General features: G+C 49.2%; 1 protein-coding gene across 5 annotated transcripts; it reads left to right on the top strand.

Annotated features, from left to right (window-relative positions):
- Positions 1-478: 478 nt before the first annotated feature.
- Positions 479-10970, top strand: PPIH (peptidylprolyl isomerase H). Of its 5 annotated transcripts, none has more exons than XM_057419403.1 (10): positions 479-563; positions 1032-1096; positions 2014-2037; positions 2513-2557; positions 2953-2995; positions 4994-5086; positions 6359-6446; positions 7868-7908; positions 9141-9230; positions 10070-10970. In XM_057419403.1, the coding sequence occupies exons 1-9, from the start codon at positions 498-500 to the stop codon at positions 9207-9209; spliced, it is 534 nt and encodes a 177-aa protein (XP_057275386.1). In that variant the 5' UTR covers positions 479-497; the 3' UTR covers positions 9210-9230; positions 10070-10970. The 5 variants fall into 5 exon arrangements, with proteins under 5 accessions (XP_057275386.1, XP_057275387.1, XP_057275385.1 ...); XM_057419404.1 differs by having other exon boundaries at positions 9635-10970; XM_057419402.1 differs by having other exon boundaries at positions 9613-10970.
- The last annotated feature ends 1855 nt before the right edge of the window (positions 10971-12825 follow it).

The raw sequence follows: 12825 nt of genomic DNA, 5'->3' as shown, positions 1-12825 counted from the left end.
AAACTGCTCATGGGGAAGGACCCGGAAGTGCTGATTGATGGAGCTGAACATGAGCAGCTTGTGCCCAGGCAGCCCCCAGCATCCTGGCCTGGATCAGCACCAGTGGCAGGGATTGTGCCCCTGCACTGGGCACTGGTGAGGCTGCACCTCGAATCCTGTGTTCAGCTCTGGGCCCCTCACTACAGGAGAGACACTGAGGTGCTGGAGCGGGGCCAGAGAAGGGCACCGTAGCTGGTGCAGGGAAGGGGAGGCCCCGAGGGCCGCTCCTGAGTCTCTGGGGATCACGGACAAGCCCATGAAGGAGTCTGGGCTTCGGATAAGGGCAGTTTAACGACCGACATAAAGACCAGACACGATAACACCACAACAACAACGGCACCACACCGCCATACGGGCTGCAGCCTGCCGGGGGGAGAGCCGAGCCCCGCCGCCGCTTCCGGCGCCGCTTGAGTGCGTCACGTCCGGGTCCGCTTCCGGTTCCGGTGGAGGCGGCCGCCATGGCGCTGTTGGCGTCCAACCCCGGTAACCCGGTGGTGTTCTTCGATGTCACCATCGGCGGGCAGGTACGGGGTGGAGGGAGCACCCAGGGGTGCATGGAGAGTGGGGGAGCTGTCAGGGAGCACTACGGGGGGGGGGTGTGAGGGGGAGCGTAGGGCCTGTGGGGTCCTAGTGATGCGCCCATAGACTCCACAGCTCGTTACAGTTGGGAAGGAGGTGTGCTTTAAACTGGAACTAAGGAACTGTGCCTCCCCGTTATCAGTCTGTTTCTCCCCCTTATCAATAGCCTGTTGTCCTGGTAGTGCATGACAGGTATTTGCAAACAATGCTTTCTGTTAAACAGGCAAAATTCCTTTATCCCCTCTTGCACACCCCCCCTTGTACGTTGGTCAGCCCTCTACATCACTAGGGGTGCGTTGGAAGGGTGCAGGGGAGCAGGGCCCTTGGTGCGTTGGGAGGTTGAAGTGTGGGAGGTCCCAGGGCAGGGCTGGGGGGGGAGGGATGCAGGCGCTGACCCGGCCGTGTCTCCGCAGGAGGTTGGCCGCATGAAGATCGAGCTGTTTGCTGATGTTGTCCCCAAAACGGCGGAGAACTTCAGGTGAGGAGCAGCGGTGCTCCTGCGGCTCGGCACGGAGCGGGCAGGGAAGGGGCTTGGCTGCAGGAATGGCTGTGGTGGCAGAGGGACCATGCTCCCCCCCCCCCCCGCCACGAACGCCTGTGCTTACTTTGCTCATCTCTCTTCTCTCCTCATACCCAGAGGAGCGACCATGGAACACCCAGATCCCTCAGGGGAGCCCCTCTGGCCAGGAGCTGAAGGGCTCTGGTCCCTCTCTGCTTCCTTCATGGAGCTCCTGATGCTCAGAGCATTCAGAAAAGGCAGTACCTCAGTGTCATGGCAGAGGTCTCCTCGCCGGCTGGTTCCCTTGCCACTGGGTGAAGAGTGAGCTGCTTGCACGTCCATGGGAGGGATGGAGATACCCTGTTTGCTGTGAGACATGGTGCCTGCTCCACATCCACCGTCTATGGCAACCCTGGTGTTAAATATCCAATCTCCTCAATTACAGAGAGCTTACATGAAGGGGAAATGGGGAGAAGTTACTGCTGGTTCCCATTTCACTGGGGATATCCCTGATGCAGTAAGGGGAGTCATAGAATTCCAGACTGGTTTGAATTGAAGGGACCTTAAAGCTCATCCAGCTCCAACCCCTGCCACAGGCAGGGACACCTTCCACTAGAGCACCTTGCTCCAAGCCCCTGTGTCCAACCTGGCCTTGAACACTGCCAGGGATGGGGCAGCCACAGCTTCTCTGGGCACCCTGTGCCAGCGCCTCAGCACCCTCCCAGGGAAGAGCTTCTGCCTAAGAGCTCATCTCAGTCTCCCCTCTGGCAGGTTAAAGCCATTCCCCTTGGCCTGTCCCTGTGTGTCCTGTGCAACAGTCAGTGCATATTTGCTGAATGCACTGCTCTGTCCTCAGAGTTCAGACGTTTCTCACACTCTGCTCTCTTGTTTTCCAGGCAATTTTGTACAGGTGAATTCAGGTAAGTGGCGTAAAGCGTCCTTTTAAGTGGTCTATGTAGAGAAACAGGTCTGGGTGAGTAGGAAGAAGGCTCACTTGGAGGTTTTTCTTAGTACATGAGTACAAAATGAAACCTGATGGAACTGTGGTGGGCTGGGTCAGTCACAGAGATGGCAGCCTTCCCATTTTGGGCATGACTTTGTGTTCAGGTTGCTCTAAAAAAGCTCTGTCTGCAAATCCCACCTGCTTATTGTGCAGATTGCAATGGGATCCCATGAAGATGACGGTGTGGAAGTTTAGGGAACCAGGTCTCTTAATGTGCACAGCCCACTTGAGATTTCCCTTTGCAGTAGCTCAGAGCCAGGCTGCAGCACTGGGTTGTGTATCAAGGCAGATACTAATGTGTTTGCAACCCTTTGGGACTCTCAGTTCCTGAGAGGGTTTTGTGTTTGGAGATCCAGTAAGTTGCAATGATTCTTCTTTTTATTTCCTTGCAGGAAAGATGGTGTCCCTATAGGTTATAAAGGAAGCACTTTCCACAGGTAATTCGTCTGCTTTTATTTAGGCATTAAAATAGCAGTTTGAGTTAGATGTGGCTTTGAGATGTGCCTCAAGGTATTATTGGTCTGGGAGGCATTTGTAGGTCACAGCTTCTGTAGCTTTGAGGGGCTTGGGTTGCTGTTAGATGTGTGCAATAGGATCAGTGGTCAGAACTTTTTGGCATCTGTCACGTAATTACTGTTGCTGATTGAACAGCAACAGGTCTCACATTGCCTGATAGCGACCAGTAGTTAATATTTGTTGTAGATTTTAGACTGTGTCATTCACAGACCCTGATAGTTTTCATTGTGCTGCTGGGCAGAACTCCTTTTTACCACATGCTAAGCTTCTTGAGCCACTTGTGTACTGAGAACTAAGTATTGGTTTACTTCCTTAGGGTAATAAAGGATTTCATGATTCAAGGAGGGGACTTTGTAAACGTACGTACCCTGTGTTACCTTTGTACTTTTCCTGCATGCTCTAACATGTAACTGTTCTGGGCTCATCAGTGGGTTATGTTGGCTCTCTTGAGTAACTGGAGGTTTCCTCATAGCATTGCTGCCATCTACTGCAACAGGCTGTAATGTACTCAAAAGCAAATCTGGAGTCTTGGATGAACATACCTTCTCCTTCCCAAACTATTTCCTGTCTAAGAAAGCGTGGCAGTACAGCCAGAGGCTTTTCAAGCTTGCAAAGTTCTTTTCTTTCTCTTCTTTTCTTACCTTGTTGTCCTTCCCTTTTCTCCTACCCTCCCAAGCAAGGAACCCTGCAAATGTCTATTAGCCTTGTGCAGAGAGTCCCCAAGTATAGCACCAAGTATCTGGTGCAGGAGATTAAATCAAAATGGTCTCTTTGTTAGTGAATCATCTCTAAATAGAAAAGACTTTTGGTCTGTAGGCCAAGTAGAAATGACTGGTGGTTATGCTCTGACTCTGGAATAAGCAGTGTATATGGGAAAGGCTGGAGGACCACAGGGTCTCTTTGCTGTCCTAGGCCCCAGTGAAATGATTCCATTTCTGGATTTTTTTTTTTCAAAATAGGAGGGGGGTGACAAAGCTTTTTTAATACAAAATGTATAAAACTTGGTTGTATGAAAGCCACTGAGAGAACTGACTGCACAGATGGCACCAGACTTCCAGGTACTCGCTAACTGTGATACTGCTCAAATGTCCCACTGGGCTTTATTACTGCCTCTGAAGCTCAGCAAGTAACACAGATAGCACCAGTGTTTGTCATTTATGAATTACACTTGTTACAAAGCCACTTGGGGGGCAAGAATGGTTGCATTGACCACTAAGATAGGGTAAAGATAGGGTATGTGTTGCTGTCTCAGAGCTCACAGTTCCACAGAGAATACAAGGAAAAGAAGCAAGGATGGGGCAAGCAGAGCAAAAGATGTGGGGCTGCACATGATATATTACTGGCATCTTACTTTCTTGTTAAGTTTGTCTTAAGAAAGAACATATATGTAAAGCAGAAAGGCAGTGAAGGGAGACAGACTGCAGCAAAGCAGAAGAAATGGTGCTGAAGTGACAAAGGAAGGGAAAATCAACCCAGAAATGGGAATTGCTGTCAGGAGAGTAAGTTAAACTGACCGTGCCCAAGATACCTGTTTGCATTGCTTCTGCACCCTTCCCTGAAGAGTTCCTCACTGCAGCATCTTTATGGCCAGTTTATTGAAGGCATCACACAGGAGTGTCTGCAATGCTGGACCAAAGGGCAGGGTCATTTCAGCAGTCCCACAGCTTACGTGTCTTACGTGAGCCATGCTGGTGCTTCTGCAAGGTTACAAACTGAGCAGTCAGAGCCTGCATTCTGCAGCTGGTGTGGGCCTTGCTGCTTTAATTTAGCAGGGTCTTGGGATGTGAGTGCTGGGGCTCGTAGTTAAGTACAGGATGTCTGGACGTGGTAGAAAGTACAGCAGAAATTAGCAAACCTCTTTTTTAGCAACTGCCCTTGCTGCGTGGAGATCACTTCCCTGTTCACAGCAGTCACAGAAAAGAAGGTGAAATAAGTAAGCACAGCATCAGCTCACTTCTTCCACACGACCACTTCTGCTTTCCTTATCACACCAGCCCATGCTTCTGTCTCCTTTTCCTTTTCCATGCCAAGTCCAGGTGGGTCTGTACCAAGCAATCTAAAGCTTCCATCCCACTCTGGGAGGCTTGGGCTTAATCCTTACCATCACTGTGGGTTTCTGCCAACATACGGATGGCAAACAATGTTGTGTGCAGTTAGAAAGGAGTTCCTCTTCAGAAATGAAACGTGGGATGTGTTCACAGCTGGTGTGTGTAACTGGCAGGACAGCTTCTGTTTTGGGCTGAATTTAACCCTGTTCTTTTGCTTAGGGATTTTAAATGTAATGTTTAAATTGAATTGTTCTGTAGCAGTTGCTACAGAACAAAGGCTGTGGCTGACTGGGCACCTCTTTCGTGCAGGGAGATGGCACTGGCGTAGCTAGTATATACAGGGGTCCCTTTGCAGATGAAAACTTCAAGCTGAAACATTCTGCTCCTGGGCTGCTCTCTATGGTGAGTATGAAATAATGGCTTCATAAGACTAAAAAGCTTTTGGTACTTTGTGCTCTTTTTCCTAAGTGTATAAAGTTATTTATCAGACAACAGAAATCACCACCATTGGATCCAAGGTCTGAAAGATCTGCTTTGTAACTACTAGTCAGAAGGCTGTTCGTGGGTTAATGTGTGGAGTAACACAGAAGTTCTGATCCTGCAGCATCCTTTCTTTGTTACCTGTTGGAGTGCTGGGCCAGGCTTTGTTTGATCAGCCTGTGGCATTGCTTGATTCTTAGTTTTCAGACAGGGCAGGTGGTGGTGTTTTCTTCTTCCCTGATACTGTTATCAAGCACTGACCTCAGCAAGGGTGAAACAAAGAGATCTGGGAGGTTCAAAGCTGCAGCAGTGTTACCATGGTATCTTTTATAACATATGCTTCCTGTTCAGCATTGTAGGAAAAACTGCAACCATTGCACGTTGTCTGGTAGGAACAATACCCTGACTTCTGGGATAGAAAGCAAGTGGAGCCAGGGCTTCAGTGTTCCCATCCACAGTGGCTTCTTTTCCAGCTCTTCCAGCTGCCCTGCCCTTAAAACCACTTCCTTTGGGCATTCACCATTTGGATTAGCTATTCATCCAGTTCAAAACATGGCCTAAAAAGAGGCTTCACGACACAGCTCAGCCACTAGTGTACTGTGGTGTGGGAGGAGGGATCCTCACTGGTGTCACCAGCTTTGTGTTCAAGTGACATGGTGCTGGAGTCATTCTGCTGAGCCAAACCATGGTGCATCCCAGGTGGATCCTTCCAAAGCTGGCTAACAATAAGGAAAAGTCCAATGTGACCATATCCTGTGCAGTCCTGCAGCTGCAAAACTTGCCTGGCTTACCTGTCAGCACAGGAACAGGCTTTAATATCTGCCCTGGTTCCTGGCTTTCAGTTTTCTCTAGGACAATACTGCACCCAATAAGTACTGATCACCAAAGAGTTCAGCCTGTTTTCAAGAGCAAGCTGTAGAGCCCAGATTTGAGCGCAGTCTTGTGCTGAACATGCCTTTGTAGAATAAAAGGCTGGTCTGGTCACTGGCATGAGCAGGCTTGGTGGTGTGGCATGTCCCAGCACAGGGTACCCTCCTGCAGATGTCTGTCTTGCTTCCCTTAGTCTGTGTAGCCATAAGCTAAATATAAGCTAGGCCTAGAGCAACAGCTTTTCTCTGTGTGAGATGTGTCTGCCTTCAGTTTTGGGAAGCCTTAAATTGTGCCCTTTTTGTGTTTTGCCATTCTCACCCCCAGGCAAACAGTGGTCCCAGTACCAATGGTTGCCAGTTTTTCATTACCTGCTCCAAATGTGACTGGTTGGATGGGAAACATGTTGTGTTTGGTGAGTACCCCCCATGAGCCAGGAGCTGTGTCCTTCCCCCTTGTCTGTGCTGGTGGAGGTGTCTGTACAGGTGCTCTGATGGGTCACTGAGGAAATGAAATGGTTTTTTTCCCAGTTTAGCTTTAATCCAGATCAGTTCACAGAATCATAGAATAGTTCGGGTTGGAAAAGACCTTAAGCTCATCCAGTTCCAACCTCCCTGCAATGGGCAGGGACACCTCACACTAAACCATGGCACACAAGGCTCTGTCCAGCCTGGCCTTGAACACTGCCAGGGATGGAGCATTCACAACTTCCCTGGGCAACCCATTCCAGTGCCTCAGCACCCTTACAGTAAAGAACTTCCTCCTTATATCCAATCTAAACTTCCCCTGTTTCAGTTTGAACCTGTTACCCCTTGTCCTATCACTACAGTCCCTAATGAAGAGTCCCTGCCCAGCATCCCTGTAGCCCCCTTCAGACACTGGAAGGCTGCTATGAATTCTCCATGCAGCCTTCTCTTCTCCAGGCTGAACAGCCCCAGTGTTCTCAGCCTGTCTCCATACAGGAGGTGCTCCAGCCCCTGATCATCCTCGTGGCCTCCTCTGGACTTGTTCTAGCATCTCCATGTCCTTTTTATGTTGAGGACACCAGAACTGCACACAATGCTCCAGGTGAGGTCTCACAAAGGCAGAGCAGAGGGGCAGGATCAGCTCCTTTGACCTGCTGGTCACGCTCCTTTTGATGCAGCCCAGGATACGGTTGGTTTCAGGGCTGCAAGCGCACACTGAAGCCGGCTCATGTTCATTTTCTTATTGACCAGCACCCCCAAGTCCTTCCCTGCAGGGCTGCTCTGAATCTCACCTTGACTGGTGTCACATTACTGCACAAATCCTTGTGCCAGTGCAGACAGATGAGTGGAGGGACACCTTTCCTCTCCACTGCCAGAGAGGACTGAGCTTTCAGTAGTTTTTAGATAGTAATTCCATGAAACCCCAACTGCTGACTCTTCATGTGCTGTCACATGAGCTGTGGGATCTCAAGATCAGCCTTTAAGCTGAAGCTCTACTTACTACTTCCTCCAGTTCTTAAGTAACACTGCTATTGTTCATTGATGGTTTTGCATCATTACCAGGGTGGTGTTGATAGAGGGAGTTCATGGTGTGTTTTAGCACAGCTGGTGGCAGTAGGTCTCAAAACCTACATAGCTGCATGTGCCACCCTTGCCATGGGAAAAAGCACTTGATCCGTTCTGAATGTGGAATATGTGTTAAGAGGGATTGTTCCCTTTGTCAGTTTAGAGATGGGTAGCAAACCCTGAAGTGCCCAATACACTGCACAAGGCTTTCCTTTGGGAACAAAACCACATGTACCTGTGATGAGTTGGGGGGAGCAAAGGTGAAAAATAGCCTTATTGAAGTGGGTGAATCTTCTCATTCCAGGTAAAATTGTTGATGGGCTGTTGGTCATGAGAAAAATTGAGGTAAGTTGAATTCACCTATTTCTCTATGAAAGTCCATGTTGGAAAGTCTTGTAGAGGATTAACAAGGGTTGTTCTGTTCTCTCCCACTGCCTGTTGACAGGATATCAGGGAATACCAGTGCTGATAACTGGTATTATTGATTGTCATCGTTCTAGAATAGCAGGAAATCTGTAGAGGCAAAGGCTGTCATAGAGATGGGCTTTAGAAAGGCTCTGCTCTCGTGGTTGCTGGTTGGTCTGTGAGCAGGGATTGTGTTCTGGTGGCTTTATTTGCAATGCTTTGCATTTGTTCGGGAAGCTGAATTAAAAAGCTGTTCCATCAGCAGCTCAGACAAGAGTGTAAAGCAGATCACTTCTGTGCCATTGCCTGGGATTATTCATTGGGTGCTAACTCATCAGTTCTGCTGATCTGTGATCAGCATGTTTAATAAGAGAAATTCAACTCCTCTTCTGATGGGCTTTCAGGAGCCTGAAGATGAAGATGCTCAGGGCTGGAGGTTGCTCCCAGTGTTGTGACTGGGTGTCCTGGCAGCTGGATAAGTAGATTTAACAAACAGCAGAGAGTTCTGACACCCAACTTCATTGCACAGGCCTGGGATAAGGTGCTCAAGGGCCTCTAGTCTAAAGCTAAAAAAAGCAGGGCAAACACAAGAGCTGCTGGGTGCTGAGAAAAGGTCACATGTGAGGAGCTGTACAGCATGATATAACATGTGTTGCTAGTCCTCTTCACCAGGAGCACTGGTGGTGTGTCTGCTTTGTGCACTGCAGCAGTGAGGGGCAAGGTAACGGAAAGGAGACTCATGGAGGAGCAGAGTCCAGCAGAATGAGGGGCTCAGGGGGGCTGCTTGTGCGTGGCTCATGTGTAGGTTGACTTTCTGTACAACACGGTTTTCCTTTGCTCATTGGAGCTGTAATTAGTAACTTAAAGACTTAAGCCAGAGCAGTCTCAAGTGACATGATGCTGGCTGTATCTCAGGAGGACCTCCCCTGCTTTTGCTCTGTTCCTTCCCTCCCATTCAAAGGATCAGGCTCTGGTCTGTATCCCAAACCTCTGCACATCAGCTTATGGCTGATGCCAAAATGCATAACAGCGCTTCCATGTCACGCAGAGCTGTGTCCCAGCTTCCCTGTTCCTGACGTTGTACAGGCATCTCTCAGCCATTTTCAGGTACCTGTTGCTCACTGGCTTTGTGCTTTCAGAAGTTTTAAGGTTATATCTTTCTTTGTCCCCAGAACGTGCCTACAGGTCCCAATAACAAACCCAAGCTGCCAGTTGTGATCTCTCAGTGTGGGGAAATGTAAAAACAGTGAAACAGAAACGTGGTAAGTCTGTCTTCACAGGCACCCAGTGCAGTTGCACTCTGGGCTGCCCTGCTCCTTCCTTTCCTCTTAACTTATTTTCACATTCATTGGTGAGAGCTGACTCAGCTCAGTGAAACACCAGAAAGTGCTTCTCTAACTGCTTAGTTATTTGCCAGCTCCACTCCCTGAACTGGCTTCCCTCTGAGCTACACAGACACCAAAGGCAGTGCTGGAGGGATAGGATTTTGCAGCTGCAGTCATGGGGAAGGTGGGGTTGTGGAATGGGGTTAAGCTGCCTTCAAGCCTCCGCTTTAGAAACCAGTGGATGAAAGGGAACTGCAGCAGGAATCTGCTGCTGTTACCCAGGGAGTCTTAAGGGTGAGGGCTTCACTTTGACCTGCAGGTTGGTGAACCGATTGTTACAGAAAGCAGAGCAGGCAGAGGTCAAGAAGAGGAGAGGAGAAAGAGCGGATTTAAGTCTCCCTGCTCAGTGCAGCCACAGAGCTGCCACCAGTGAAGAATCAAGGAATTACCATGTTAGATAGAACCTTCACTCGAAAAAATGCCACGTGCTCATCTGGAGGGAGATGTTTCCAGCATTTACTATGGCTTTATTCTGGTTAAACCAATAGGTTCCAGACAGAGCTGATGTACAATGTTCTGTTTCCATTTGTCCGCCCACTTTACCATCAAAAACACGAGCATTTGAACAAATCTGTCTACATTTCAATGTGTCAGGCTGCAGCTTGTCAAAAATCTGCTGGATTAGCCTTTTGGTTGCTGATTTTTCCAATTCCCACAGGCAGGCACTGAGAACAGCAAATCCCACAGTTTTTGACCTTCCATTACGTGATTTCCAGAGACATCTGGAATTGCCCACGAAGACGCATCCGCGCTTCCATAATAGTCTTTCAGATCTGCAGCACTTCAGGCTCTTGGGAGCTCCTCCTGTTTGATGAAGTGACAACAGGGGATGTAATCATTCCCTCATTTCCCTGGTGCTTCTGGTGGCATTTATAAGCTTTTGAAGGCGGGGACAACCTTGTTAATATACTTTCTGCAGATGGGCAGACCCGTGCACATGGGTCAGGTCCCCTTTAGGCTTGTCCTCAGGCTCAAGCTTGTTGATGATTTCGTTTTGGAGTACGTGATCTGTGGCCAACATCCAACTTGAGACTGGAAGCTTTTAATTTCTAGGTATGAGGCTGGTGCCACCTTGCTTACATCCCCAGCCACGCCTTTGGAACTGCCTTTCTGCAGCCTGCTGCCTCTCAGCTTTCTGTAGACAACAAGGGCTTTTTTTTTGCCCAATGTCAAGACAACTGAATAAGTTACTTGTCAAGATCCTTTCAAACCAGATAGATTTTAAGTTCATATGTAGGTGCAGCTGCCTGCTGTGGAGATGCAGGACTTCTGGCTTCTCTAGCTCAGGATTGGCATGAGCAAGTAGCACTGGCTTGAAAACTGCTGTAGCATCACCCAGTGTCACTGCGCAGTCTTGCTGTTGTAGGATATGTTGGGAAGGACTGTCCAGCATTTCGGATCTGTTTCTGCTTTGTTTCAGTGTTCCATCCATCGCTGGTGGTTAGGCCTGTGCTGGCTCCGTGCAGTTCCAACTCCAGCCAGTTCCCCACTGCCCGAGTCCTCCCCGCAGCCCAGGTCCAAGCTCTTGGCTCTTGACATTCTCCTGAAATTATTTAGTACTTGGCATCTATTGTGTTTTTTACATTTTGAAGTGTAAATAAAGAGTTTTGTTAAATACGTGTGCAGTGCACATCAGTGAACGTGCTTGGGAACAGGTTCTTCTTCAGGAGAGGAGCATCTTCAGCAACGAGCACCGTTCCCAGGCTGGTTCAGCAGGGAACATTTACTGCGTGTGCTGTTGAGGAGGATTGCAAATGGGCAAGAAGGGATGGAAGCAGTGTGACAGAGCATGGCAGTGCTGAGCTACACCAGCTCCTTTACTCAGCAGGTAAATAAGGCTGCCTGGCAGAGGATCTTGGTACCTTGGGGATGACCAGAACCTTTCTACATGCAGCCTTACTGAAGCACAAGATATTGGTGTGGTGGAGAGCCCCCTGTGTCCAGCTCTGGGGCAGCAGCACAAGAAGGATGTGGAGCTGCTGGAGCCAATCCAGAGGATGCGATGGAGATGCTGCGAGGGCTGGAGCAGCTCTGCTCTGGAGCCAGGCTGAGAGAGCTGGGCTGGGTCAGCCTGGAGAAGGAAGGCTCCTGAAGGGGAGACCTTAGAGCAGCTCCAGTGGCAGGGGTTGGAGCTGGATGAGCTTTAAGGTCCTTTCCAACCCAAACCGGTCTGGAATTCTGTGATGACCTGAGTTTGCTGGGCTCTATGGTGAGTTATGTTGTGAACAAGTGTTTGTAGAACCTCTATGGCACACAGCAGCACTGGGCCATGGGGCTGTTCTGTGCTATGGATGTTACAGGAATTTACCTAGGTGCTACAAGGGTGTTGGAGCAGGGTTTTGGGCTGGGAAGTAGAGAATGACTGAGCTGTAGGAGTAGAAACTAGGGGTCCTTATCCTGTGTGGTTACAATGAGCACAGCTGAGGCAGCAGGTTAATGGGAAACATCACTTTCTTCTCCCAGAAACCAGTGTCGCCTATCTGCTGGGGACTCGTGCTCACTTCTCCCACCCTGAGGCATCTCACCCTCTTGCACCTGCAGAATGCCAAGTGATGAAAGAAACACAAAGCACACCTTCCCTTTCCTCTCCAGCCCCCAAAAGACTGCAGAGGGCTCTCTCCTGTGAGCTGAGGGTAGAAGATTCCTAATAGGGAAGAGAAACCTGGAGCCAGATGTCAGCTCTGAGGCAGGGGTGACCAAAAAGAGGGAAACTCAGCTGCTGATCCTGCTCAGGAAACGTGTCCTGATGGCTCTTCCCTGCAGGGCTGAGGCAGGAGCTTGGCTCTGGGCAGCTATGGTGGGCTCTTCTGCAGCATTGTGGGTCTGGCTGTGGGTACCCAGATTTACTGGGCTTCTTCACCAGGGAAACCAGGTTGTTTTGTGGGCCCAGGCTCGGCAGCACTTTCTCAACCTGCAGTATTTGTCAGCATAGCAGGGTCACAGAGCTTCCCCAAAGTAATTAGCAGCAGCAAATCCATTACAACCTCTTTGAAAGCTGTTCCAAGAGCTAATTATATCCTGTGAGTGTTTCTCTTTGACGTCTGATGTGCAGAGTTCCAGCTTCCCAGCTGATGGACCTTGCTGTTCCTTAGCTGCTGGGTGAAAGCTTCCTCAAAGACCACATTTTTGGGCTGAACTCCCCCATGATGAAGTCCCCTTCGGTTACGTTGTATGTAGCACATCCTGGAATCTCCTGCTGTAGAGCAGATGATGGATTTGAGATGTGAAGTTTTCTCCTCTGGATTCTCTCACATGGAAAGACCATTATAAGAGTTATTTTTCAGTTGATCTCCTGAGCATCATCCAGTTTTGGTATCATTCCACTTTCTTTATCAAGGCAATAATCCTGATGCAGACCCCTTGTGGGATTGTGTTTTCAGGCTCTTTACTCCATTAGCTTAGTTGGAGGTACCATTGAAAAGTTACCAAGATGGCTTGATGAGACATGCATGCTGGTTGTTGTGGTCACTTG

The sequence above is a fragment of the Pezoporus wallicus genome, unplaced genomic scaffold (assembly GCF_028554395.1).
Source record: "Pezoporus wallicus isolate ANWC-B61680 ecotype Strahan unplaced genomic scaffold, APGP_CSIRO_Pwel_v1 contig_11183, whole genome shotgun sequence".
In the NCBI taxonomy this organism is placed as follows: domain Eukaryota; kingdom Metazoa; phylum Chordata; class Aves; order Psittaciformes; family Psittacidae; genus Pezoporus; species Pezoporus wallicus.
This window is presented reverse-complemented; position numbering and strand designations above follow the sequence as displayed.

Bases quoted from the DNA above. Each gene is read 5' to 3' on its own strand.
- PPIH (XM_057419403.1), top strand. From the start codon at position 498: ATGGCGCTGTTGGCGTCCAACCCCGGTAACCCGGTGGTGTTCTTCGAT. The intron at 2,558-2,952 runs GTAATTCGTCTG...TTACTTCCTTAG, and splicing joins AAAGGAAGCACTTTCCACAG to GGTAATAAAGGATTTCATGA. The intron at 6,447-7,867 runs GTGAGTACCCCC...TTCTCATTCCAG, and splicing joins TGGGAAACATGTTGTGTTTG to GTAAAATTGTTGATGGGCTG.